At 35.0% G+C, this 26,219-nt stretch overlaps 3 protein-coding genes across 3 annotated transcripts; 1 reads left to right on the forward strand and 2 right to left on the reverse strand.

Annotated features, from left to right (window-relative positions):
* Positions 1-6,461: 6,461 nt before the first annotated feature.
* LOC132179434 (transcription factor BIM2) lies at positions 6,462-14,079 on the forward strand. The gene is made up of 8 exons (XM_059592162.1): positions 6,462-6,702; positions 6,807-6,973; positions 7,510-7,594; positions 11,276-11,345; positions 11,440-11,535; positions 12,026-12,420; positions 13,092-13,221; positions 13,598-14,079. Exons 2-8 carry the CDS (start codon positions 6,862-6,864, stop codon positions 13,697-13,699), a joined length of 990 nt encoding a protein of 329 aa, XP_059448145.1. The 5' UTR covers positions 6,462-6,702; positions 6,807-6,861; the 3' UTR covers positions 13,700-14,079.
* A 162-nt stretch (positions 14,080-14,241) lies between these two features.
* LOC132178409 (rhamnogalacturonan I rhamnosyltransferase 1-like) lies at positions 14,242-15,996 on the reverse strand. Its single transcript, XM_059590848.1, has 7 exons — positions 15,937-15,996; positions 15,761-15,849; positions 15,511-15,676; positions 15,125-15,414; positions 14,816-15,020; positions 14,585-14,742; positions 14,242-14,488 (listed from the first exon to the last, which is right to left on the reverse strand). The coding sequence occupies exons 1-7, from the start codon at positions 15,976-15,978 to the stop codon at positions 14,242-14,244; spliced, it is 1,197 nt and encodes a 398-aa protein (XP_059446831.1). The 5' UTR covers positions 15,979-15,996.
* Positions 15,997-19,062: 3,066 nt separating this feature from the next.
* On the reverse strand, positions 19,063-22,189 carry LOC132178410 (rhamnogalacturonan I rhamnosyltransferase 1-like). Its single transcript, XM_059590850.1, has 8 exons — positions 21,968-22,189; positions 21,412-21,479; positions 21,203-21,291; positions 20,896-21,058; positions 20,515-20,804; positions 19,717-19,921; positions 19,434-19,591; positions 19,063-19,321 (listed from the first exon to the last, which is right to left on the reverse strand). Exons 1-8 carry the CDS (start codon positions 22,167-22,169, stop codon positions 19,063-19,065), a joined length of 1,434 nt encoding a protein of 477 aa, XP_059446833.1. The 5' UTR covers positions 22,170-22,189.
* Between the last annotated feature and the right edge of the window lie 4,030 nt (positions 22,190-26,219).

Raw genomic sequence — 26,219 nt, forward strand, 5'->3', positions numbered from 1 at the left:
TTACATAATAAACATTGGAGATGAGAAGAGTTACTTTATTGTATAATTTTAATAATAAAAAAGAAAAAGGTGAACACTCAAGTATTGTTGATAAGAGATATTTTAGTAAAATCCATTTAAATATTTGCCCTTCGAATAGAAGCAATATAATATTGGTTGGTCAAATTTACCGTCATTTTGCACGATTAAAGAAGTCGTTACGTGCACGTCGGCACATGGGACGTGCGTCCATTGACGGGGCGTTATCAATTTTCTGGTCTCTCAGGAGCCCGTCACAAACATTAAAGCATTAGATATCACACGTAAGAAGAAGAAGTACTTTTATTTTAAGATAATCAACTTGACACGAAAAAATCCAACCGTGAATAATGATTCAATGGCTACGATCAGTTAGCGAGGTTTATCGTGAGCGTAGAGAATCCGATCCCACCGTCCGGTCACAGATCCCACTGTGTCGTACAGTCAACAAAAGCCGGAGACTGGTGCGTACTGCATGTGATGGTAACTCGTGGGTCATGACTGTATTATCTGATCTGTCGGTATTATCCTGCCACGTGTTCCTGTCACTATTTGATTAACTTTTACGAACCAACCTGTAATACGTACGTATTGGGAAATTTCTCCGAGCCTCTCGCCCTCGGCCCTTGGTTTGGAATAGATAAAACCAAACGTACAAATAATTTTTGTGTTGCTCCAAAACTCTTCACTGAATCATAATGCATTGAACGAAATGCGAATCAAGCGACAACAAACCTTATCCTCTTCCGTGTTTTACGATGTTGATGTACCAGTAGGATTAATTAAGATAAGTATTATTTTTTTAAAAAATTACTTAAAATTATAAACTCTAGAATAATATTAATTATATACTAATTTTAAAAAATGTGTGTTTGTTTTCAAGTATTAGTGGAATCTAAGATCTATTCAGTTAGTGGAAAATTGGATTTAAATGTTTTGTCGATTATTAGAAGTTTATTAGCTAGGTTGATGAACTAGATATATGCAAAGTTATGGCCTTTTTTTTTCATTAATAATAAAAGATTACACTGTACTGCAGTTTCCTAGATGCATGACATGGTATGGAGTCCTCTAATTTCTTACTTTTATATTTATTCATGTTAAAATATTTGATATTATTCTATTATGTTGACTTATATATTTTAAGGTTTCTTATTTATTACTCATAGTTTCTTTATATATAGAGGCTCCTGTAATCATATCATCAATAGAAGAGATGTAGTTTATTATATACTTCCGCTCTCTCTCTCTTCTCTCTTTATTCTTCCGCTCTCCAATATATTCATAATATATTTAACACTAGAATATAAAGACTATGGTTAATTAATCTAACCCCATTAATCCTAGTTTTCTTTTGACTGGCAAGACCTGAGAAAACCCAAAATGCATGCAGTGTGATAGCGACCAGATGCATACATTGTATTTTGTAAGCGCATACAAATCACAACGGACAAAACTCAAAGGGATGGAGCAAAGTTATTTCTGTACGGAACAGACAAATTTGTAGTATGATTCGCTAAAAAAAAAAGCAATCTTCAAACGGAATTATTCTGTGGGCGGGCGGTGGTGGAGGCGCACATGGATTCTCCTCTACTGGTCAAGTAGTGGTGAGCCTGCTGTTTTAATTTAATACCACTCTTTCTGGGCGGTGTTTAAATATGCAGTTTTCGTGTATATATATATATATATCCACCATGACTAGGGTTAGAAGAAGGTTAGGTTTCCTGATCAATAACGATAACAACGGTTCCAAATATTGTGGTGGGGTTTAATATATATTAATGTTGCTGTGATTCTAAGGAAGCTGCAGTACTATGAACATTATCAATGTCTGCTTTTTCAACGTACGTGAAGAGGGCCTAGTTATTTTGATTTGTAAGTTTTTTACGACCTGCTGCTCTGCCCTAGAAGTGCTGTACCCAAGAAAGAACACAAAGATTCCACATGTTCAACTTTCATTGGCTGCCGCAGACAATGTTGTCCATATTTGACCAAATTTTAGATGATTCAAAATTTATCGGGATAAAAGAGATTTTATATGAACCTCTCACATTACAATTACACAATTATAATGTGATAACGATAATAAATTATTGGAAATCTCCATCTTCCACGCACCCACACGCCCTATTGTTTGCCTTGATTTGCGGCCTTTTGGCCGCCATGTACTACCGTAGATAAGTCATTTTCAATAGATAAACCCTCTATGAATTCGAATTCGAATTTGTTAATTTTCTTTTTCATGACCACGTGCATGCTTATTTTCACTGGAAGTTTTTTCTCTTGAATAGTGATTTATATAACACCGGTGTGCATAAACAGTGTGCACGCCGGTGTTATTTATAAAAAGAACTCCCTCACATTACAATTACACAATTACAATGTGATAATGATAATAAATTATTGGAAATCTCAATCTTCCACGCACCCACACGCCCTATTGTTTGCCTTGATTTGCGGCCTTTTGACCGCCGTGTACTACTGTGGACGAGCCATTTTTAACAGATAAACCCTCCATGAATTTGAATGAGGATTTGTTAATTTCTTTTTTCATGGCCATGCATGCTTATCTTCACCCAAAGTTTTTCTTCTTAAGTAGTGATTTATATAACTTCGGTGTGTATGAACAATGTGCACGCTAGTGTTATATAAATCACTGCTCTTTTCCTCTTACATGAAGCCATTGCTTTGTACAGTAGTATGCTATACATGTACGTACACAAGTATGTGCCGGATAAATGAGCATAAAATTTAGCAAAATGTAGTTATGCATATGCATGCATATGGAACGATGTGGTTAGAGTATGCATTCCATTCACATAGCATGATCATCGATCTCATTCAAAATTAATGCAATTCATGCCAATAATTAAAGTACGTCCTTTTCCAACAAGACGCGCACGTACATGGGATTATTGTAGGGTAATTACTACAGGGCCTAGCAAAGTTTTAATGTCCATTATGCCACTGTTGATACCAGTAATTACTAAAAGGCCCAATCTTGTCATCAGTCTAATTCAATTGTGGGTCAAATTCACTGAGCTTTAAAAGCAGTTTATAATTAATAGGATGGGGTGCAAGCAAGTACCCATTTTCCCCCCGGCCCTATAGATTTTACAGTCCATAACAGGCTGTTGGTACCCAGGCCCATGCCCAGGCCCAGGCCCATGCCCAGGCCCATTGTCTTGCCACGCGGCCCATTATTCCACTGTGATACCATATATATATATAGTTGTTGCAACCGAGATTCATGGACTTGGTCTCAGACCAAAAAGGAAAAGGTGATAGATAAGTCTTGTATTTAGTGATGATTTAACAATATATAGTCAAGTCAAATGGTCTTTTGGCTTTGGCTTGAAGGCAAAGTAATGAAGCAATCATTATATCACCTGTCAAATTAGCTTAGAATTTGCATTCAAAGATGTATTTCAGTTTTATCCTCTATAAACGCGTGCTTCCCCCCTAGCCTTATGACGTAGTATGGGTAAATTAAACCTATATATATATAAAAGAATAACAATTCTTTCCCAAATTAAATCAAGAAAATTATTAAAAGATTTGTAGAAAAATAGAAGAAAATCCAATTCTAGCTAGCTAGGGAGCTTCTAAACCCTAAACAGACAAAAATACAACATAAATTGCAGCCTGAAACACCTTTATTGAGTTAACATGGAATATAGAACTGTAACCCTAAGAAAAAAAAACGAAATAAAACACCAAATTGCGATATTGTTCGAACGGAATTAAGTCTCGTTCAAATGAGACTAGAGATGAAACCTTACAAATACTAAAACCCGTTATTGGTTGGACGAGGATTGACCGGGACTTCAACTGAAGCTCTTGAGAATAATTCTTATATTTTTCTTTGTGACCCATTATAACTCATTAAACGTTGAAATTAGGAAGTCTTCATGAAATATGAATTTGTAGCCCTTTGAATAAGCTTGCTATTGCTATTAAAATTGTATTTATCCGATATTAGAATATGAAGATATGACATTTTTATTATGGTTGGTATGCTAAAAAACTGGCATGCATTACCTTCTTTCTCTTTGTATTTCTTAAAAGAAGAGAAAAAAAAAAACCCAGAAAGCGTGTCTTGAGAAAGACGGGTTCGTTCGATAATGCTTTTTAGATTTTACTTTTTAGAAAAAAAGTAAAAACATTAACAGATATTCCATCAAAACACTTTTCAAACAAACAAAAAAAAAAAGAAAAAAAGACCCAAGAGCTTGATCAACGAACCCCATATTTCTCAAGTAGAATAATCAAATAATATATAATATGTATCACGTTTTCTGCTTTTCGTCAAACTTCTAATTTTTAACGAAATCATACTCGTGCTTAGCGGAGATTCTCGTCAGTCTGGCCTCCCTTGACATGCTTTGAAGGTTGACTCGGTGCATAATCTGCATAATCTGTATTTTTATTTTTTATTTTTTATTTTTTTAAATTCAACTGGAGAAAAAAGTGTAAGTTTCATCGGCCTTTGGTGAATAAATTATATATAAATCAAGGAAACTTCTAGGCACTATATATATATATAGTGCCTAGAAGTTTCCTTGATTTCGCAAGCCAAGCAATAGCAGAATATATGCAACATGTGTCAACGACAATTTCAGCTGCTAACAACATAGTACTAATTAAGACAAGGTCAACTTGAACGGTTTGCTGACAGACATGATCACCAAATTGCGACGATCTTTCCCTTTGAGCTTTCAACTTTTACACATGTAGGTTTATCGTAACCATCAAGAAACCTGAGCTTATATAATGGCAATTAAACATGGATTCCAAACTACGTACAAGCAATTAATTGATCATATTTGCAGTTGAATATATACTTGGTCTCCAATATTATTTTCTCCGGCCAATTGATCTTTGTCGAGTTATATATATATATATACACGTTGAGCTAGAGCAAGAGAGATGGGCAAGGATAATAAAGAGATCAGTCCACGGTACTGGTCAAATATCTTCATGAGTTCATTAGCTTCAATATGCTTCAGGGCCTCCGGTGAAGGTGACGAAATTATAAAGAGTACAAAAGCTGCGTCTCCCAGCGGGCCAGAGGCCACCATGGTTGCTGCTGCTAAACATTTCTCTTCTGCTCATAAAGTCCGGTTAATATAGTTTAAATATTACCAGCTAGCTACCCAATTGTATATTTTTATTTGTCTTTATCTTCCAGTTTTAGGAGTATTCTTGTAATTTTCAGATTATGACAAAATTTTCATGATGATGAATAATTATACAACGTTAACGATTCCCTAATCTGTATTTAATCAATTTATTTCTCAACGATTCCCTAAATAAAAGTATACAACTGTTTGAGGTGGTGCCTAGAGTCCTCTACCAACCCATAATCTGAATTTGGTTGTTCCCTGTATGACAAGCTGGCCCTGCATGAAAGAAGGATACCCACTTTATTATTTTTTTTTTTTTGAGCTAACATAAGATTATTATTCTCTAAATTTCTTTATCAGAGGTTGCGAGACTCTGATCACTTGCCTTAAGCAGGTTGGCCCTATAAACTCGAGCTGCCTAGGGCACTTGAACTCCGTACCCTTCTCTCATTTTCCTAAAATTCGGACACAAAATTATAGTTGATCCTTTCGCCAACCTTCTCGATAACCCATGATCCTATTAATAAATTAATAAAGGAAAATGATTTTATACATAAAATCAAAATTTTTCTTTTGGAAAAAGTAAGGGAACACATGCAAATAACTTCAAATACCAACATTAAGGTGTCGAGATCATTGATGAAATTTTAAATTTTTTAAAGATTAATAAAATAAAAGGATTTGACAATTATCGTTAATTAGCTTGTTGATAATTAAAATATCGATCAAACTTTTTTTTTTTTTTCTTTTTTTTTTCCGTAATAAAATATTTTAAATCAAAATTTATATAATTTTGGTAAATGTCCAGTGTATCATCCAATATATTTCAATTCTTTACCTTTAGGATTATTTTAATATATTCTTTTATTTTTCTACACTTTTGATATTTTTACCAAGTTTTTTATACAAATATATGATCATATCTTTCTAACCATCTTTTATTTTTCTACACTTTTGATACTTCTTTTAACATGTCCACACAAGGAAAGGGGAAGATGAATTCGAACTAGTGACTTTTGCTTCATGAAGCGTGATATACAGCCGATTGAGCTATCATTTAGGGACAGTCTTGTGTGTGTTAAGGGAGAGAGAAGATTCGAACTAGTGACCTTCACTTCATGAGACGTGATACACAGATGATTGAGCTATCTCTTAGAGACAGTCTTATGTTGCCGGTTTTATAAATTGTAATTTTTGGGTAAAATACTGAGAAAAAAAAAAAAAAAAAAAAAGAGAAGAAAAAAGACAAAAAATGGAAGGCAGGCTAACTCACGGGAATTCACCTTTCCTTGTATTATTCATTAAAAAAAAAATTAACCTCACGGGAAGCACGTGAGCAAACTCACATGCGATTTCTTGCTTCCATCCAATTCTCCCAGAATGAGCCATGGTGACTCGGAAGGCATTGGAGGAGCCGGAGGCATAGCTTGACCGTTGCTGTTATCACCGGCGAACCCAAAAGAGAAAGAAAAATACCAACTTTCATCGCAGTCTTGAAATCTCAGCCGGCGAACCATTTGAAGTTAAACTCTTTTCCCATTTTTCACCCCTTGCAGAGGTTATTTCTCCAGCTTCTGTGTCTCCTTTATTTCCCTACATCTTACAGTCTTATCTTTTATCTTTTTTTGTGGGTTTATTTTTTATTTTTTAATATTTTTTCAGATTCATAGGGAAAATCTGAGCAGAAAGAAATAGTATTTTTTCATAATAAAGAAGGATGAGAACAGGAAAGGGTAATCAGGAGGACGAGGAGTACGAGGAAGAAGAGTTCAGCTCCAAGAAAGATGGCACTTCTTCCACTGGTAACAACAACAACGCCAACAGCAAAGGTTTCTCCCGTATTCAGACAAACCCTTTTGTGTTTTTCGCCTTGACATTGTACGTGTTGTGTTAGATCCAATTCTGGGAGATCCGTTTTCCTTTGTACGAGATTATGTAATAAATCGATGGTTTTTGTTGTTGTTGTTGGTATTGTTTGCTCTTAAATTTGTTTTGAAGCCAAGCATAGTGCAATCTCTTTCGGGCTAATTTTGGTTTCACATGTTAATAATTGTCGAATTCTCAGTGTCCCTTGAATTTGGAAACTGATATAGAGGCTTGTATTTACTGCAAAATAAAAATATGGACGTTTGTGTCTTAAAATTTGGTTTTTCGACTTTGTTTGCTGAGGATGTTTGGTCTGAACTGTTTTACAAAAGGGTAAAATTTTAAACTTTTTTTTTTTTTTCGTTTCCTATTATTATTATTATTTCTTTTATGTTTTCATTTTTGTTTTTTGGAATATTGGGACTTTACTGCTGACTGCGCCTCATTTGTCCGTTTTGAAATTTGAGTTCTTATGTGGGGATTTTGACGCTGAAACCAGATGCCAAGAACGATGATAAGGCTAATGCAATGCGATCTAAACACTCGGTCACAGAGCAGAGGAGGAGGAGCAAAATCAACGAGAGGTATATTTGACTGTCTTTCCTGTTTAGTACATTCCCTGATGTCATATCAGTATAGCCTCAAATCTTTTGTAGAGTAAATTTTTTGATAACCATGAATCTAGGAACTGCAGTCTTTAATAACAATTACTCTGCAGTTTTTGAAGGTTAGTAGCTTGGTGTCGTTATTGGATTTAGCTGCCTTACCTTTTATGAGGTGTTTGTATGTGTGATCACTGTCATGAATATCTAATATCAATGGGCTGCACCATTAGAATTTTCGTTACTGGCAACCTATTACTCATTGTAGGGTGTGTGCTGTAGACCAAAACACTAGCATTTTTCCTTCACATCACGAGGTTTCATGGTTTTAGGTAGCATATCACACCATTCGAATTTTTGTTACAGGTAGAATATCACATAGTGGGGTTGGGCTGTAGCCTGAGTGTAATACATTAGTGTTTTTCCTTCACATCACAAGGCTTTATGGTTTTATGAAAACTTTTTATTGATATCATTATCTTCATCACTGCATGCATTTTGATTTCTTTGAGAACTGAGAGGGAAAGGGACATTAAATAACTGACTTTTTGATATGTGATGGACAGAGACCGCATGAAAGTCATATTGTCTTGTTCATGGTGCCATATTTCATCCAATTCCTTTTAATTGTTTTATTAATGGGTGGTGAACTTATGTTGCCTTATTTCATCAATCTCGTTTGCTGGCAAGAGTTGCAAGAATGAAAGGTGCTAATGAATGCAATTATTTTAGCCTTGTATAAGTCCAGTACTATCGAAGCTTCTTTATCTTTTACAATACAGAATATATAGATATATATATGATGAGATCCCAAATTTTTTGAAGCTTGAAGTGTTTTCCTTCTTTTTGGACAAAAAATTGTGTTATTCCATACATAGGAATTTGTCCAATAAAATCAATGGTTTTGAGCATGTGTTTCTATTTATGTTCTTTTTAATCTATATGAGGAACTTCTGTTTCTCGATAAATCATATCAAGCTCATTCTCTTCACAAAAAAATCAAAATTAAGAATATGATGCGAAGGTACTTTGCTGTTTGTTGTCATATCTACATTCCCTTTGGCTCTATCATAGTTCTAAAGTCTTTCTTCTATCTTTGATCTGGGTGTTAGTTGGCTAGTTACCATTTTGTAAACGGGTTTATCATTGATTTTTTTTATTTTATTTTTATTTTTTATTTTTTAATTTTTTATGAATAATAATTTATTGAAAAAAAGGCAAAGCATGGGTACATGAAAAGTGTACAAGAGACGCAGCCACCCTAAAGGTGTTGAAAATTTTTAAAGTTAACAAGATTTAGAAGATTGAGAGAGGGAAAATTAGGAACATAGATTGCAGCCAAAGCCCACGAAACTCTGAATAAGTTGAGAACCAAGTGCCAAAGATCACTAGTGTACTCACAATGGATGAGGAAGTCATTTACGGTCTCCTCATTCTTTTGCATAGGCAACACTAGTTTACTAAGGTGAAACCTCGCATTCCAAGATTATCAACTGTGAGGATTCTACCCAAATTTTTCGTCCAAGTAAAGAAAGCAATGCGTGGCAGGGCCTTGACCTTTCAAACACTTTTCCAGGGGAACAAACCATGCTCTCCATACTATAAAGATTTATAATAGCTCTTCACTTCAATGTCGTGATTGCTAACTGGAATCCACATGCATTCTATCTACCTCCCCTGGGTGGGTTTTCAAGGATATTGCAGATTAAGGAAAGAGTCACGATATTCTTATAAATACTCCCCACTAGGTTGATAGGTCTAAAATCCATTGCTTCCAATTACCGAATCTTTTCTGGGATGAGAGCAATAAATGTAGTGTTGAGGCTCTTCCTGAACAACTCATGTCAGGAAAATTATGGAAGACACACATTAGGTCATCCTTCGCTATAGCCCAACAAGACCAAAAAAAGCAATAGTGAAGCCGTCAAGGCCTGACCACTTGTCACCATCCATGCTAAGCAAAGCCTGAAGAACTTCCTCCTCTTGGAATGGTCTCTCAAATCAATTTGCTTTGGCGGAGTCTAAACAAGGAAACGCAAAACCATCTAATTTAGGCCACCAGGTAACTGTTTCATTAAAGATATTTTTGTAATACTGAATGATGGTATCATTGATCTCCCCATGGGTAGAGGTAACAATATCGTCAATGCAAAGATTGGAGTTGAAGTAAGAGTTGGCAAGGCAGTGAAAAAAATCTCGTGTTGTGATCCCCTTCTTTTAAAACTTCTGCCCCCCAGCTAATTTCTTGCATAAGGCAACATTCTCCAAATCTGATTTCGCCTTAGCCCTCTTGACTCTCTCCTCTTCTACAAAACATCTCTCCTCTTCTAGGTGATAAAGAGACTGGATCTCCTCCAATAAGGATTTCTTCCTTTTGTTGACATTATCGAAGACCTTTTTTCCAGCGCTTTAAGTCAATTTCAAAGTTTTAGTTTACTAGTAAAGACAAAACAAGGAGCGCCTAGGAACTGATGAATCCCACTACTGTTTCACTATTTCTACAAAACCCTCTGCTTTCAACTACATGTTTTCAAATTAAATGAGCATGATCCTCTAGACATACCCGCACTGTCAAGTAAAATGGAAAATGATCTTATAAGGGTTGAGGAAGACAACATTGAATCAGGTCTGGGAAATGCTCTTCCTAATCCGGAAAAACTAGAAATCTATTAATTCTGGACATAGAGGAGGGTTTTGATTTCCCACATGGGAGAGGTTAACTGAGTTGCCCGCCCCCCACCGTTTTGTTCTAGAAATCGATTAATCCTTCCCACGTTCTACAATTCATAGCCTGAAGGAATTTCCCCCTGGCTCGAGAATGAACTTAGATGAGTTTGATTCTACGAAGAAAAACTGCCCCATGGGTCCTACATTATGCAAGCAGACTCAAAGTAACAGAGACCTCACAACAATCAATTGCAAATGTTGAATGGTATGGACTGTGACCAAATCTTATCAGAGTTGCAAATGTTGCACAGAAAACTGGTGTATTGGGTATGATCACTTATCAGAACAGAATAGTCGAATAGTATAGTTGGATTACTCCAGTTTGACAATAAGTTTGGTCCTGGGTGGCACTATTTCCAATTTAATTGGTATGTGTACTATTTCCAATTTAATTGGCATGTGTCCTAGAATCAATTTCAGTATCTGATTTTATGGTTTTTGTGGGCCTTTTTTTTTTTTTTTTTTTTGTGGCATTCTCTATTCAGATTTTAGTTTTGGTAAGAGACCAAAAGGTTGACAATTTTCATGTTTTGTGCTACACTACTTGTAATGTAATCCATCTGAAGCTAATCATGTCATTTGTTCACCTTGTCTCTTATGTTTTTATAAACACACACAAAAAAAAAAAAAAAAAGATTCAATATTGCGGCTTGAGTAGGAAAGAAGGATGTACTACTTATGAAGCTTGCATGGCTTGGTTCTGTTTGAGGTAAAAACTGTACATTGTTATGTCATGGCCAGACCAACTGTAGTTACATGTCAAGCCTGTCAAGTTTTATGTTTGTAACTGGTAAAATTATAGGTTGCTCTACTAGGAGTTGAGGAGGAGTTTTTGAAAGATTTTGATATGTTTGAATGTGTGGTTTGTTTTTATAATATATCTTATGAAGTCTGATGCCAATAGACCTTTTTGAAGCTTAATCCTTTTTCTTTCAGATTCCAGATATTGAGAGATCTCATACCCCATAGTGATCAAAAGAGAGATACGGCATCCTTCCTAGTAGAGGTAAGTTTTTAGTGAATAAACTAGTACACATTTTTTAGAATTAGTTGTTACTTTTTTGTGCTTATATTGATTGCTGATCACAGTTTCATTTTAGGTGATTGATTATGTTCAATATTTACAAGAGAAGGTACAAAAGTATGAGGGTTCTTACCAGGGATGGAGTTCTGAGCCCACAAAGTTGATGCCATGGGTAAATTGCTTATACTTGCATTCATGCAATGTTTGTGCCAAAGGTTGACCAGTTAGAGTTTTCCTTCAACTTAATCTATAAAAATGACATGTATCCAGTTTTTTTAATAGCATGCGAGATGCACATTTTTTAATAAGATTTATTTCAACTTTGCCTCTACTATTAAAAAAACTTGTGTTTTTCACATGCTCGAGAGATACATGTCATTTTTAGAGACTGAGTTGGAGGAAGTTCCTCCAACTCCAACTCAGTTTGGAGAAAAACTGTCTAGGTCGACCTGCATACTTGTATTTACTGAAGTATTGAATAACACAGGCATTCATTTCTTGATTTAAGAGACAGCTTGTTTCTGGTTATTGATTTTTTTCTTACTGCTAATGGAATCGTACTGGTGGTGGAGAGGAATTGATGAATGCATTTTAATTGGAAGTTTATTTGCCTGTTGAAATTCTTGTCACTGCTAACTTGTTCAGTCGCCTACTTGAAACAGAGAAATAGTCACTGGCGTGTTCAGAGTTTTGTTGGTCACCCTCAAACCATAAAGAATGGTTCTGGTATGGGGTCAGCGTTTCCTGGGAAGTTTGATGAGAATAATGTCTCTCTAACCCCAACCACGCTTGCAAGCAAACAGAAACCTGTAGAATCTGATCCTAGCAGGGATATCACCTGCAAATCAATGGATCAACCTGAGTTAGGAAACAAGGGATTACCTCTGCCCATGCCTGCTTCTGTCAGAGGTGATGGCGTGCAAGCCCATCCTCTTGAGGGACCAGTTTCTGATGCACTATCAACTGAGTGTCCCATGACTAGTGAAGCACTGAGCCAACGGGAGGAGCTGATAATTGAAGGGGGAACAATTAGCATCTCAAGCGTTTACTCTCAAGGGTGGGTATTAATAGAAGTTTGTGGAGTTTCTTGTTTTCAGTAACTATGAGCCGCCTTCTTGAGATTTAGAAATATTTGGCATAGCACCTTTATAGTTTGACTACTATTATATATGGAGTCCCATCATGTTTGCTTTTTTCTGTCCAGTTCTTGTACCTCTATTCTTGTCTCAGATATGATGTGTGACAGACTGTTCCTTGACAATCTATTTTGGACTTGTGGTTCTAAGAAGCTTAGTCACAGTTTCAATGAGGCATATAGCTTGTACATTTTTTTTGTTAGTGTGTTTAACTTCTGACTTGTTTTAGGAAACTTCCCAACCTTAATTAATATTTCAGTAAGGCTTCTCTTGTGGTTTATGAATCAGGAGTAATATTGTATAGATGTTAAATCAGGCTGTTTGGGCATTATATCATCATTTCACTGTTTTTTTTTTTTTAATTATTATTTTTCCCTTCATTTTATAGTTTTTCAAAAAATTTATTGATTATATATCAATCAAAAGTTGGAAGTCTGAAAAATGTGTCTCAGCCCCATTTCCAGTTAGGTTTTATTGTTCTCTTATGTTATCTGGTACCCACGGCATATGCTTACAGCCTTTTTCCCAAAGGCTTTCATGGGTTTTGGTGCTAAAGTATAAGCTGATGACGGATTGGTTTGGTGCTGGCCAGGTTGTTGAACACTTTGACACAAGCACTGCACAGTGCGGGGGTGGACCTGTCACAGGCCAATGTCGCAGTGCAGATTGATCTTGGGAAGCGTGCAGACAGAGGCATGATTTCTGGAACATCCGTTGCTAAGGTATATATATAAATCAGGCCCATTGGTTTTGGTTGGAGAGTTGGTTTTTTGTTGGAGAGTTGGTTAACCAGGATTTAGGATCTTCCAATTCCTATCGTTTGAACCCTTCAATCTCATCACTCACTCCCCTGGTTGCCAAAAAGACTGTTAAGAAGTTTGGGAATTCAAATTCGACCAAGTGGAATCTTTTAACGGTTCTTTGTCTTTTTTCCTGAGCTAGTGGAGCACTAGATGTTGCCTGACAGTCCATTTTTCAAAAAAAAAAAAAAGTTTTTTTTTTGCTGACAACTTTTACAGCCAATTTTTTGGAGTTGAACAAAAAACAGTTTTTGGTATGAAGAAGTATAGGTAATGCTATCATTCTTTCATTGTCCAGGATCATGAGAATACCCCCTCTAGCCATCAAGCGATGGGACATCGAAGAGATGCAGGCTGCAGAGAGGAATCAGATCAAGCTCAAAAGCGGCTAAAAACATAGAACTAGTACTGCACTTCATGAGTCTCCATTTTTCTTGTTTACTTGCTTCTTTGTCATCTCCTGGTTTTTGTACATGCTTGTGTCTTTAGTTTTCTTAGGTTTCAACACTTTTCATGCGACTGATGTCCGGAAGCGTTAAATTATAAATTTCTACTTCCAAGAGTTCCTTCTAAGAAATCTGTTCGAGTGATGCCATTGCCTGTATTCTGATTGTAGCATACCTAATCTCAAATGCAGCCTTCTGGTGACCAATTTCCTGGTACATAGGCTGGTTGCTCATGTCTTGTATTTTTTTTTGCTTGAGAATGTTTCTTTTTCTCTAAACAATTTGAACTTGACATTCCAAATTAAGTTCTCGTTATATTGAAGGTCGAGGTTGTCATCAATGGGATCACATTACATTACAGTGAAACATCATTATTATTTTAACATATTCAATGCTATCATAGTCTTTCAATTGATTACAGGAGATGTGTGCGTAGGAAAGGGTGAAATAACACATCTCTAATCCCCTCATCAAAACGCATAACCTACGTGTTTTATTATGTCCTCTCTGAATTTTTAGCAATTGCTGGCAAACATTCCTGTGGATTACTATAGAAATAATCTTCTTGCATGGGTCTCGCAGGAACCTCTGTCCTTCGAGTGGGGCTGCCCATGCTATCAGCATGGCCTGTCTTCACTTCTTGGGAGAATTCATCCCAGCTAAGTGACCCATTTCTGTAATGATCTATCAGATACACTAGAAGCCATCTGTCTAGATTGATTGTCATCTTGAACCCCAAATATCTATAAAACAGTTAAACCACATAAATTTTGTGTAAGAATTGCAATAAACGATGAATTTTAAGATTAATTTAACGATTGGTAGATTATATTGAATACCGTCGATGGCCCTCAACAACCCTTGCCATGTTTCCTCCATATGTTGCCACAAAAATGTCACTTCGTAATGATACAATGTAATCCAATGCAGCCATCATGTTTGAATGTTTCAGGAAGGGCTTAAGGTCTGAGGTTGTCAGCAATGTTTCCTTTTTAATCTGTTCCACAAAAACAAGAGATAATTAAGCAAAGGCTACCATGTGAGTGATTACATGCAATTGATAAACTAACCAGATTTGGAAAAGCTGCTTTGAGGGGAGCCATTCTTCTCTCTCCCCCATATATATTTCCAGCAGCAACATAAATTTGGATACTAGGATCAATATCCAATGCCCTCAATGCAAGTGCAGTTTCCTCGGGGGTTAAAGGGCAACGACCGTCTTTTCTTTTCTTTATAGAATTTATTGCTTTTTGTACCCACCATGGGGTGTCATATCTGATAACATGTACACAATTTTATGCGTTGGACATTAACAAAAAATGCTGCTAAAAAGTTTCTAAGAAATCAAGATTTATCTAGAAACGAAGATAACTGATCACCTCAGTTTTGTGAGTTCATCAACTTCTGTCTTATTGCAACCTTCATTGCAGCCAGTGAATGCTAACATATCAATTTCATATCTGAGGTGAAGAGCCAAGTAAGGACCGTTTTGCCTCAGAATCTTGACAATCTTCTTCCCTATTTCCTCTATAGGGGTGGTGAATCTCAGAGCTTCATAGTTTGCTCGGCACCGCAGCTTCTGAAGCTCTTCAGGAATCCCATTATTTGCAAGCCTATAATCAGTCTTAGTGAAATGCAACACTTGGTGCTCTTTTATCAGGGGAAGAATCTGCATGCAAACAAACACATGAACAGGAAAACAAATTATACTCGCACAATTAAATTTACCAAGCATGATTTGATCAAATTGGGGGAAACAACGTGCCTTGTAGTAATAATAGTCCATGTTGGACCATCTGCTGGATTCCATGGAATAGATGGTAGCGTTCTTCATTCTTCTCTTCTGCTCATCAGGCACCCGTCTCAATATCCGAACCTCATTTCTCAAAGATGTAATAAAATAATTCACATCAAATATATCTTGGAATTCACTGCTCAGAGTATAGCAATTCGTTAAGAATTTCTCAATAAGATTCAGTAAGAGAAAATGGAAGCAGATCGATCAAAGTTATCACCTCCTGTCATGCCAAATGGAGGTATTGTCCAATTCGGGAACAACAAGCGTGACATTCAAATATCTTGCAATGGCAACCATGTCACAAATCTGTAACATATATAACCAACTCAACGGTAATCAGAAGACACTAATACAAATAGTGGCTACATTTAAGGAAACTAGTAGATTACTTACACCAGCTCGCATTTGATTCAATCCACCATTTGCCGAAACCATCAGATATCCATTGTTTTCATATACTCCTGAGACAAAATTATTTCACATTTATTGATCATCCACAAATGTCTTAAACCATAAGAGGTATTGAACACAATGATATGTGCCAATAAAACAAGAATAACAGTACTCACTTGGAGGTGGAATGTCAATGTGATGAGAAGACCAGAACATCAACAACCTCGGTGTCATCTTCTCACTCAGGGGTCTCAGTTGCAGTGCACAGGCGCACAACATCAATAACGCCGTGGCTCCAACCATGCAGAAGTTAAATTTGTCTGAGCTTGACCCAACTACAACCCAACTCTTCAACTTTTCAACTTTGATCCCTCCCATATTAATCAACCTGCTCGATCAACTACTTTTCATCTTTGAGATCCCTCCAATAACCAAACTAAATTTTTTAGTTGATCAAAATCAAAACCAATTAACCTTAATTAGTGTCATCCATGCATGTCTCCTGTACAGCTTAAAACTGTACATGAAAAAAACACAATACTGTTTTAAAAATATGGTAATAGCTAGGTTCCATTAATATATTAATAGATTACTACATATATATAGAAAAATATTGTGACATATTACATATAGTCGAGTGAAACCTTACGTGAATAGAGAAGAAAGATTTGAGCTTGATTTTCCAGAGCACCAATCAAAACAAACACCGTTTGTTGTTGACTTACGAGGTATTACGCCGAACGTGGTGTTCCGACCAGATTCCGGTTATAAAAGCCGGACAACTGGTTTTAGGAGTCGCCGGCATATAGCCGTATAATAAGTTTTTCAAAGAAATAATGGAGAAAGATCCTATGCGGTTTAGGAGGAAAAAACAACAGAAAGTGTCATCCATTAGACGAACATGTAGCCATTTGTCAACCACGTTTCTCCTTTCTCCTTCAATTGAGAGGGACAGAAAACAGAACAAAAAAAAGAATTAATAATAATAAAATTTGTCTAAGCTATAGAATCATCTAGGCAATGAAGGGTGTATTATATTTATATATATACACACGAGAAAAATGCCTTTTGCCCATTTGAAGTTGTACATGTACCCTTTTTTTTTTTTTTTTTTTATTATTATTGTCTGAAATATAAATGGTAGAATATAAATTAAATGGTTAAATTTATAGTTTTTTATTAGCTTAAACTTTTGTAATAAATTGTAGTTTAACATGGTATTAGAGTAAAAGTTCTAAGTTTGAACATTGTCTTCGTTATTCACATTTTATTTTAATTAAATATTCTATGTGTTAGGCCTCACTAATTAAAGGAAAATTTGAACTCACACGTGAGAGAGAGTGTTCAGATATTAAATAAATAATTAAATTTTCTATTTTTTATCGACTTAAACTTTTAAAATAAAGTGATTTTACACTATGCTTTTCGCTGTGTTACTTTTTTCTAACAACTGTAAACTAGCAATGGACAAACACACATATTTCTTTGTAGTTGGGGATTATACGATGGTGATCACTCTGGCTTAATTAATAACAGCAACACTATTATATATTTTACATGTGGTTTAGAAATATGTTTGTCACAGAGGTTGATGGAAAGCAATATTGGATTAGTGTTAATTGTTGGCATCGTAATCATTACGGCCATCATCGATCTAATTAGTCATTACTATGGTCTTAATTGTGACTTGTAAGGGCCGGGAGAGATTGCAATATTAGCCTGAAAAAAAAAGAAAAAAAAAGAAAAAAAGAAAGAAGCCATTGACCTCTTGATTGGAATACTATGGTGGTCTCATATATAGAGTTGATTTAAAAAAGAAACGCATAGGTACAAAGTTTTATATTGTTTACTTACTAAGTGAACTGGGTTTTACAAGTTATTTTATAGAAATTTCAAATTGATTAATCTTTTAAGGGTGATAGCAATTAGCACAAATGTGATTAACATTTTTTCTGAGTCATTAATACAAATGCATGTAGTACTAGAGCATTGCACCTTAGGGGTTTAAGGAAGATGATCGGTATCTCACATAGAATGAGTGCATGGCTTATAAAGATATTCATGAGTATTAAGTTTCATATTGTTTACTTATTAGATGAAACTAAATTTTATAAGTGTTTCTAATAAAATTCTAAATTAACTAATTCGAGGGTAAGTATAGTTCTCAAAAAAAATTATCTTGCCATTAAATTTTATTATTTTAATTTTGCCTAGCTTCCAAGATGAATTCCAAGGTCCGCCTTTCTATTTACGAAGGATTCATTTAATTTCTTTATGCATATCCCTCAAGATATGGTCGGTCCAATTGGCCGGGGACATCCTAATAACTAAATAAGGTCTATCAACAAAATTTACTTTCGTTTGAATAGAAGAAGCTATCTCTATCAAGAATCGGATATAAATCTCCTAACGGCCCGTTTTTTGTTCAAGCTGTGCTTAGTGGGCTTTTTTATCGCTTTCTTTATTATTATTATTATTATTATTATTATTATTATTTTATTTTTTTAATTTCTTGTGATTTGCAGCTCTTTTTGTATTTTGCTGCTTGTTTATTTTGTGGGTTGCTATCTCCCAGCATTTAGGCATTTTGATCTTTTAGTGGAGACTTTTGTAACCGTATTTGTGTTAGTTCCTCTCTTTCATTCAGTCCCAACAACGGACTACTATAGTGCTCCTTCGGCTTCAGTCTCTTTCCGGTGGTTATTGCTAGTTTCAAGTGGGGGTTTAGATATGTTCATCTTAATCTGTGCCCATTTTGCTTCTGTAACCACCTTGAGCGGCAACTTATTTGATCCATTTTCTACCTTTTGTAATTATTGTCGCACTGTTTTAATTTGTTTTGGGTATGTTGTTGGGGAGCCCACCCCATTTTTGTTTTAAGGATCACTCGCTTTTTCTTTTTTTTCGGATTAGGAGTGGGAATGATCCTCCCCTCTAACCCTTTCCTTATTCAATTAGAAAGGAGAAAAAGAATCGGATATAGTTTTGTATATATATATATACACATATGAGTGCATCATTGGTGTTGATCTGATCATTAAACAATAGATTTCAAGGGTATATATATTACATTGATTGGCCGGATAACATATTCAATCCACAATCCCTGACCAAATCGTAATAAATTCATAATGAGAAGGGTATGCCCTTTGATTTTCTGACAATTGGTGGCAAACACTCCTGTGGATTAGTATAGAAATAATCTTCTTCCTTGGGTTTCCCAGGAATTTCTAGTCTTCGTGTCGGCCCACCCATGCGATCAGCATGACCCGTCTTGACTGCTTGGGAGAATTCGTTCCAGCTCAGTGTTCCATTCTTGTATTCATCTATCAGATTCACTAGAACCATTCTGTCTAGACGAATTGTTGTCTTGAACCCCAAGTATCTGCATTCATGTGTTATTTATATAATATATACAAGGGTTTATGTCTAAAGCAGCAATATATATATGATAATTAATTAGAAATTCTTCTTAATTAAAACATATATATATATACCGTCGATGGCCTTCAACAACTCTTGCCATGTTTCCTCCGAATGTAGCCACAAAAATGTCGCTTTCTAATGATACACTGTAATCCAACGCCGCCATCAGGTTTGAACGTTTCCGGAAGGGTTTAAGGTCCGAGGGTGTCAGCAATGTGTCCTTTTTCAACTGTTTCTCGCATCAAAAAGCAAGAGATGGTTCATCATCTGAGTAAACCCTAGCTACCATATATATATGCAAATGTTTCAGAAGTTGCATGCATGCCCTTCAAGTTATTCAATCGATCAACTTACCAAATTTGGAAAAGCTGCTCTGAGGGGGGCCATTCTCCTTTCCCCACCATATATATTTCCAGCAGCAACATAAATTTGGATACTAGGATCAATATCCAATGCTCTCAATGTAAGTGCAGTTTCCTCGGGGGTTAAAGGGCAACCACCTTGTTTTCTTTTCTTTTCTGAGTCTATTTCTTTTTCCTTCCACCATGGGTAGGCATATCTGATAACATATATATGCACAAAGTTTTAAGAGATCAAATATAGGGATAACTTCAATTAGAACCTGTATGCTATCACGGGTTTTGAGAAGACTCCCTCAAATTTAAAAAGTCTTCAATTTCATCCTCTGAATTTTTAATGTGATGCAATTGACCCCCTCTGTCAATTTTTGCTGTTAAATCTTAACGAAAATCACTAAAAAGACCAAATTGCCTTCAATTTTTTGTTTTTTGCTTTTTGTTTTTGTTTTTTTGTTTTAAAAAAAAAATCAATCTAAAATTTTATAAAAGTTTTAAGGGTATAAAGGTTATTTCATCACTTTTAATGTCCAAAAATTGACAGAGGGGTAGATTGCATCAAATTAAAAGTTTGAAGGAGAGAAATTAAAAGGTTTTGAAATTTGGAATGATATTTTCAAATTACGTAATAATTCATGGGTCCTTCGTAAAGTTTTTCCTTATAAATAAGTATTTCCTGATAGAACGCATATATATACAGTATTCAGTTCAAACGTCTTATGTTATCTACTTATTTTAACATATATAGCATCAAAAATACATTTTTGAGCGTAATTAAAAGATGAAGATAACTCACCTCATTTTTGTCAAATCATCAATTTCTGTGTCATTGCAACCTTGGGTACAGCCAGAGAATGCTAACATGTCCATTTCATATCTGAGATGAAGAACTAAGAAAGGGCCTTTTTGCCTTAGAAGCCTGATAATCTTCTTCCCTACTTTCTCTATTGGGGGAGTGAATCTCAGAGCTTCATAGTTCACTCGGCACCGCAGCTTCTGGACCTCTACAGGAATCCCATTATTTGCAAGCCTTGTATCCGTCTTGGTGAAGTGCAAGAGCCCATACTTTTTTATCACCGGAAGAACCTGCAGCTTGAAAATATAATATTATTAGGATTAGGATTAATCAGATATCTAAAAACTTAAATATATTGGAAATTCAAAACCAATTAATTACCGTGTCATAAAAAGACATGTTGGACCAACTAGCGGGTGGCATGGAGTGGAAGCAAGGTAAGTACTCCATGATCTTCAGCTCTTTTGGCAGCTCTTTCAATATCCGAACCTCATCTCTCAATGATGTAATGAAATGGTTCATATCAAATATATCTTTGAACTGACTGCCATTTTAATTAAAATAAAGGGATTTCTAATTAAGATTTACATTTGAGAGATAATCTAAAATCTAAAATTCAAGGTTGAAGAAACGATAAATTAAATTAAATCAAATGAGCAAGTAATTATACATGTACGTGTTGACCTACCTACTATCATTCCAGAAGGATTTTTTATCCAATTCAGGAACTAGAAGCGTGACATTCAAATATCTTGCGACAGCAACCATGTCACAAATCTGTGTATAGATGTATATACATATAGCAAAACCAAATTATATTTAGAGTTTAGAGTTTAGGGTTTAGGACGTACAGTAAAAAAAAAAAAAAAAAGGGCTGTAGAAGCGCAAAGTACTTACACCAGCTCGCATTTGATTCAATCCTCCATTAGCCGAAACGATCAGGTATCCATTGTTCTCATAGACTCCTGAAGTATAAAGGCAGAAAAATTTCAGACTGATTCCCAGGGTCAGAAATCTTTAATGCTTTAAATACGCACTTATAAGGACAAAAAAGGGAAAAAAAAAGTATTTCTAAATAAAAAGTTCAATTATATATGTAATGTCATTGCAAATTATACTGATATTATTCTAGGTACGTGCGTCTATATTACGTTACTGCATGCAAGCTTCTTTACATTTTGCCATTCATGTCACGTGTATTTTTGTTGAGTCGTCAGCATGTTTCATCCTCCATTAATCAAAAAAGAAAGGAAAAGAAAAAAAAAAAATACCAATGATGCATGGATCGATGAAAGACGCTAATTGATTATCGGAGATGTACACGAGATGAGCGCCACAATTCAAAAAAATATTTCTCAAAAGAAAAACCATGTATAGGCTATTGGTTGCAAAACAAGCTATATATTAATCATAACATGTGAAATAAACAAATTAAAGCACAGCATGCACTTACTTTCAGCCGGAATGTCAACGTGAAAAGAAGAGCGGAACATGAAGGGCCTCGGCGCGACGGTCTCGCTGAGCGTTCTGAGCTGCACCACACAGGCGCGCAGCAGCAGAAGTATTACGATTCCAACCACCCACAAGTTCAGTCGAGCTGTCTGAAACCGAGCTACGATCAAACTCTTCACCTTTTCAGCTTTGATTCCCTCCATAATCAAGCTCTTTACATTCTCCGTTTTGATTCCTTCCATATTGCATGGCTTCTCCTTCACCTCTCGGACCTTGGGCTCTTCAGGATCAATCTTGGCGTAATCCATAGTATATAAATATTCAGAGTCCCGAAAGCTTTTATAGAAGGCACCAGCATATATATATAAGCCCAAGCGAATTATATCACTAAACACAGATATGGGACCACGTAACTATCAATATTTATATGCTATAATGATTTAAAATTGATAACAAGAAAATATATAAGAGTAATTAATAAGGTTGCTTTAATGCATTAAACAAAAATATTGTGACTCTTATATCACATTTTAAAACCGAATTCTGACTCTTATGACATGTGATTAATTGCGCGCAATTGTCATCACATATTAATTAATCGAATTCAAGTGTACTTTAAGTTTCAACAAAAGGAGAGAAAAGAAAAGAGAAGAGAAGAAGAAAAAAAAGTATTATTTTCATCGATTTATTACACTTATTAATTTGAACGTCACAAAAAATTGAGAACTCTGATAACTAAGCACTCAATGGAATATATCACTAGACAAGGATATGGGACCACGTAATTATCAATATTTATATGCTATAATAATTTTAAATTGATAACAAGAAAATAACAGTAATTAATAAGGGTTGCTTTAAATTTAAAGCAAAACCATCTGAATTGATCCATTTGAATTGAATTGAATTGATCAGATATTTTTCAAAAAATATCTGCATCATATAACAAAGAAATTATTAACAAGATTCAAACCTTGCATATATATATATATATATAACAATGCTTCTTCTTTATTCATTTTATAAAAATAGACCATGTTGCTCTAACAAATTAACAATATCATAGATACAATGAGAAATTTCTTTTATTTAAATCTAATATATGCTTTGTTTAACTCTTTGAATGTCACCGTCTCAATTAGTTTTCAAATCTGCAACATATTCCAGCAAATCACGTCCCTAGCCACTGCTCAGTTCATCAAAACTTTCTCAACTAGATAGTGATTTCCTTGCTTTTTCATCTCCTTTACAAGTGCATTCTCAAACGCAATCACCTTCGCTACATCTACCATCAATGACAATTTTTTTATATGTCTGATAATTTCTCTGCCATCGGCCAGTGATTTGCTCTTAGAAAAGACTCAGAGAGAAAACAAAAGATATACCAGATATCTAAGATTGCTAGTCTGAAGGTTTTGTAAACAGAATCTTAGAAAACGACTAAAGGGAATCAAAACCCTAAAAAAAAAAAAAAAAATTCACCCCGTAGACTGCTATTGAAAGCAAATTCATCCCTAGAATCAAATTCGTATCATATATTCAGGGTGGCATAATAAACAAGCCGGATCGATATTTGAACCCAACCCCGAATTTGTAAGATTATGTTTATAATGGGTATCCAATTTTTTTTTATATATATATATGTTGATTTGTTATCAATTAAAGTATGCATATAATGCTTTTAATTGGTGTATATATCTTAATTTTCACTTAGAATTTAAGAAGAAGATGATCTATGCATGTCTTCTTATAGTACTTAGGGGAATCGGATAAATAAAAAGGGTACAAGAAAATGAATGGAGATGCAGGTGACCCGTGAGTACGCATAAGATCAATCACGTGCATGCATTATTTTTGTTTTAAAATTCTGGTCATTAAAAAATTCAAAGTAATTTTTAAAAAAAAAAAAAGAAAAAGAAAAAAAAAGAAGAATGCATTTTTTTATTTTTATCATAAACAGATTAACTAGGACGTTCCTACTCCTACCAAAACTTTTCCTTCACCTTCTTTGCTTTTCCAAGAAAACCTCTACACTAATACTACCTTCCTTTAACAGCACTACATACAGGACAAGAAGCAGCAGCAAGAAAAGCTTCACAATTAATACTTGTTATTAATTAAAGTATGCATGTAATGTTATTAATTTGCAACCCAGCAGATGTTATATATATCACCGCATCGGATTCCACGAGAGCTACAGTTGCAGACTGAACAGTGCAGATTCCTATATCTCAATCTTGAACTTTGTCTTTTCGTTGCCGTACAGATTTCTCCAACACATGCATGATAGTGCATTGGTGCAGGATATGTGGTCGCTTTAACGTACATGCATTATTTTAAAAAGATGAATGGAGATGGTTAGTACTGAGTTGATAGAAGCACGTGCATGCATTACTATTATTTTTTCCCATTCTTAATTATATGTTCCTATATATATATATGCATGACATGAAAACATTGTAATATCAACCACAAAACAAGGTGGGAATCCCAATTCTACTACTCTCCCCGCTAACATGGCTACACCTCAACCACCCCCTTTCCTTCCCAAGAATTTGCAGGGACCTCATATCCTCCTTGCCTAGACAAGGACGCTGGCTTCAAGGTAAACTCCATCAATATCAAGGCTTTTGGTTTCCAACTTGGAGCATACAAGGAGTTGTTGCATAATCATTTCCCTTTCTATTTTATCATGTGTTGGCATCGGGTTAGCCTCTGAATAAAATGTTTTTTGTGTTCCCTGATTTGATTATCAACGTTTATGTTGACATCTAATCAATCTTCAATAAAATGTTCTTTGTATTCTCTAATTTGTCACTATTTGATCATATATGTGATAATACCCATCTCCGTTGGTTACCCATCCTATAAAGAAATGATCTTTGGATGTTATAATCCTATAAACACTCAATATGTCACTGATTTGGGATTATAACAAAAACAACCTGGGGATGATTAGAACAGAATAAGTTTTTTATTTATTATCGAAGTTCATGGGCTCAGCCGCTGAATTTATTTTTTATTTTTAAGGGTTAAATACATATCTATTCTTCTCGTGGTTTAATACTTTATCAAAAAGTCTCACAAGTTTTCAAAAGTGACAAATTAAGTATTAAGATCCACGTTTTTTTTTTTTTTACCCTTATTAAAATGGTCCATTTGTCATGTCTATCGTCTAAAAAACTAACGAAATTTTTGTCATACGTATATATGCATGCAAAAAATCACGTAAGACTTATAAAACATTGTGGTGCGTACATTCTTACCATATCCGCATATCCTTTAAAAATAAATTAAAAAAATAAATAAAAGAAAGAAAGAGTAAGTAGGAGAACATTCCCATTGTCGGTGGTGATAAAGCATATATTATATAATTCAGGCCCAATCAGAACTCAACGGAGCTCAAGCTCAGGCAAAAAAGTAAGGTATATACCTACTCACTTGAAGATGCTTTTGATATGTTTTGTAGGGGAGTGAATCCATTTGGGCCATATTGGGATCATGTTTTGGGATATTGGAAAGAAAGCTTGGAAAATCCTCAAAAGGTGCTCTTCTTGAAGTAAGAGGAAATGAAAAAACAGCCCATTGCCAATTTGAGGCGACGACTCGCTGAGTTCTTGGGATGCCCTTTTTCTCTGGAAGAAGAGACCAAAGGTGTAGTGAATGATATCTCTAGGTTATGTAGTTTTGACAATTTGAGCAACTTGGAGGTGAATAAAAATGGAAAATCGTTATACGGCGGAGAGAATAATGCATATTTTCGTCGAGAATTGGACCGCATTACTGAAGAGAAGTTTCATGGTACTGGGTTAGGATTGTAGGTATTCAGGTTGCATCATCATTTTCTTTACTATTGTGTTGTGTGTTGGCATCTTTCCTGCCTCCAAATAAAATGTTTTGTGTTCTTGATCCGATTGTCAACGTGTATGTTGACATACATCCGATCAATTCATCAATTAATAAAATGTTCTTTTTATTTTTTATTTTTTATTTTTTTATATTCTCTGTTTTGTCACCCTTTGATATATGTGATAATAATAAAATTGTGTTTTGATATTGGTGTACATATTCTCATTGGAACAAGATCTTCTCCAATTCATTTGAATTGGATAATATTCAGTTAGATATATTTTGGAAGGATAATATTCAATTAGATATATTTTGGAATAGTACTTTTGTCTTTTTACTTTTTTAGTAGACAAAAATACTCTTCCAATATAACTAACTAGATATTACCCCGTGCAAATGAACTG

This window comes from Corylus avellana, chromosome ca4 (genome assembly GCF_901000735.1).
Source record: "Corylus avellana chromosome ca4, CavTom2PMs-1.0".
Classification (NCBI taxonomy): Eukaryota; Viridiplantae; Streptophyta; class Magnoliopsida; order Fagales; family Betulaceae; genus Corylus; species Corylus avellana.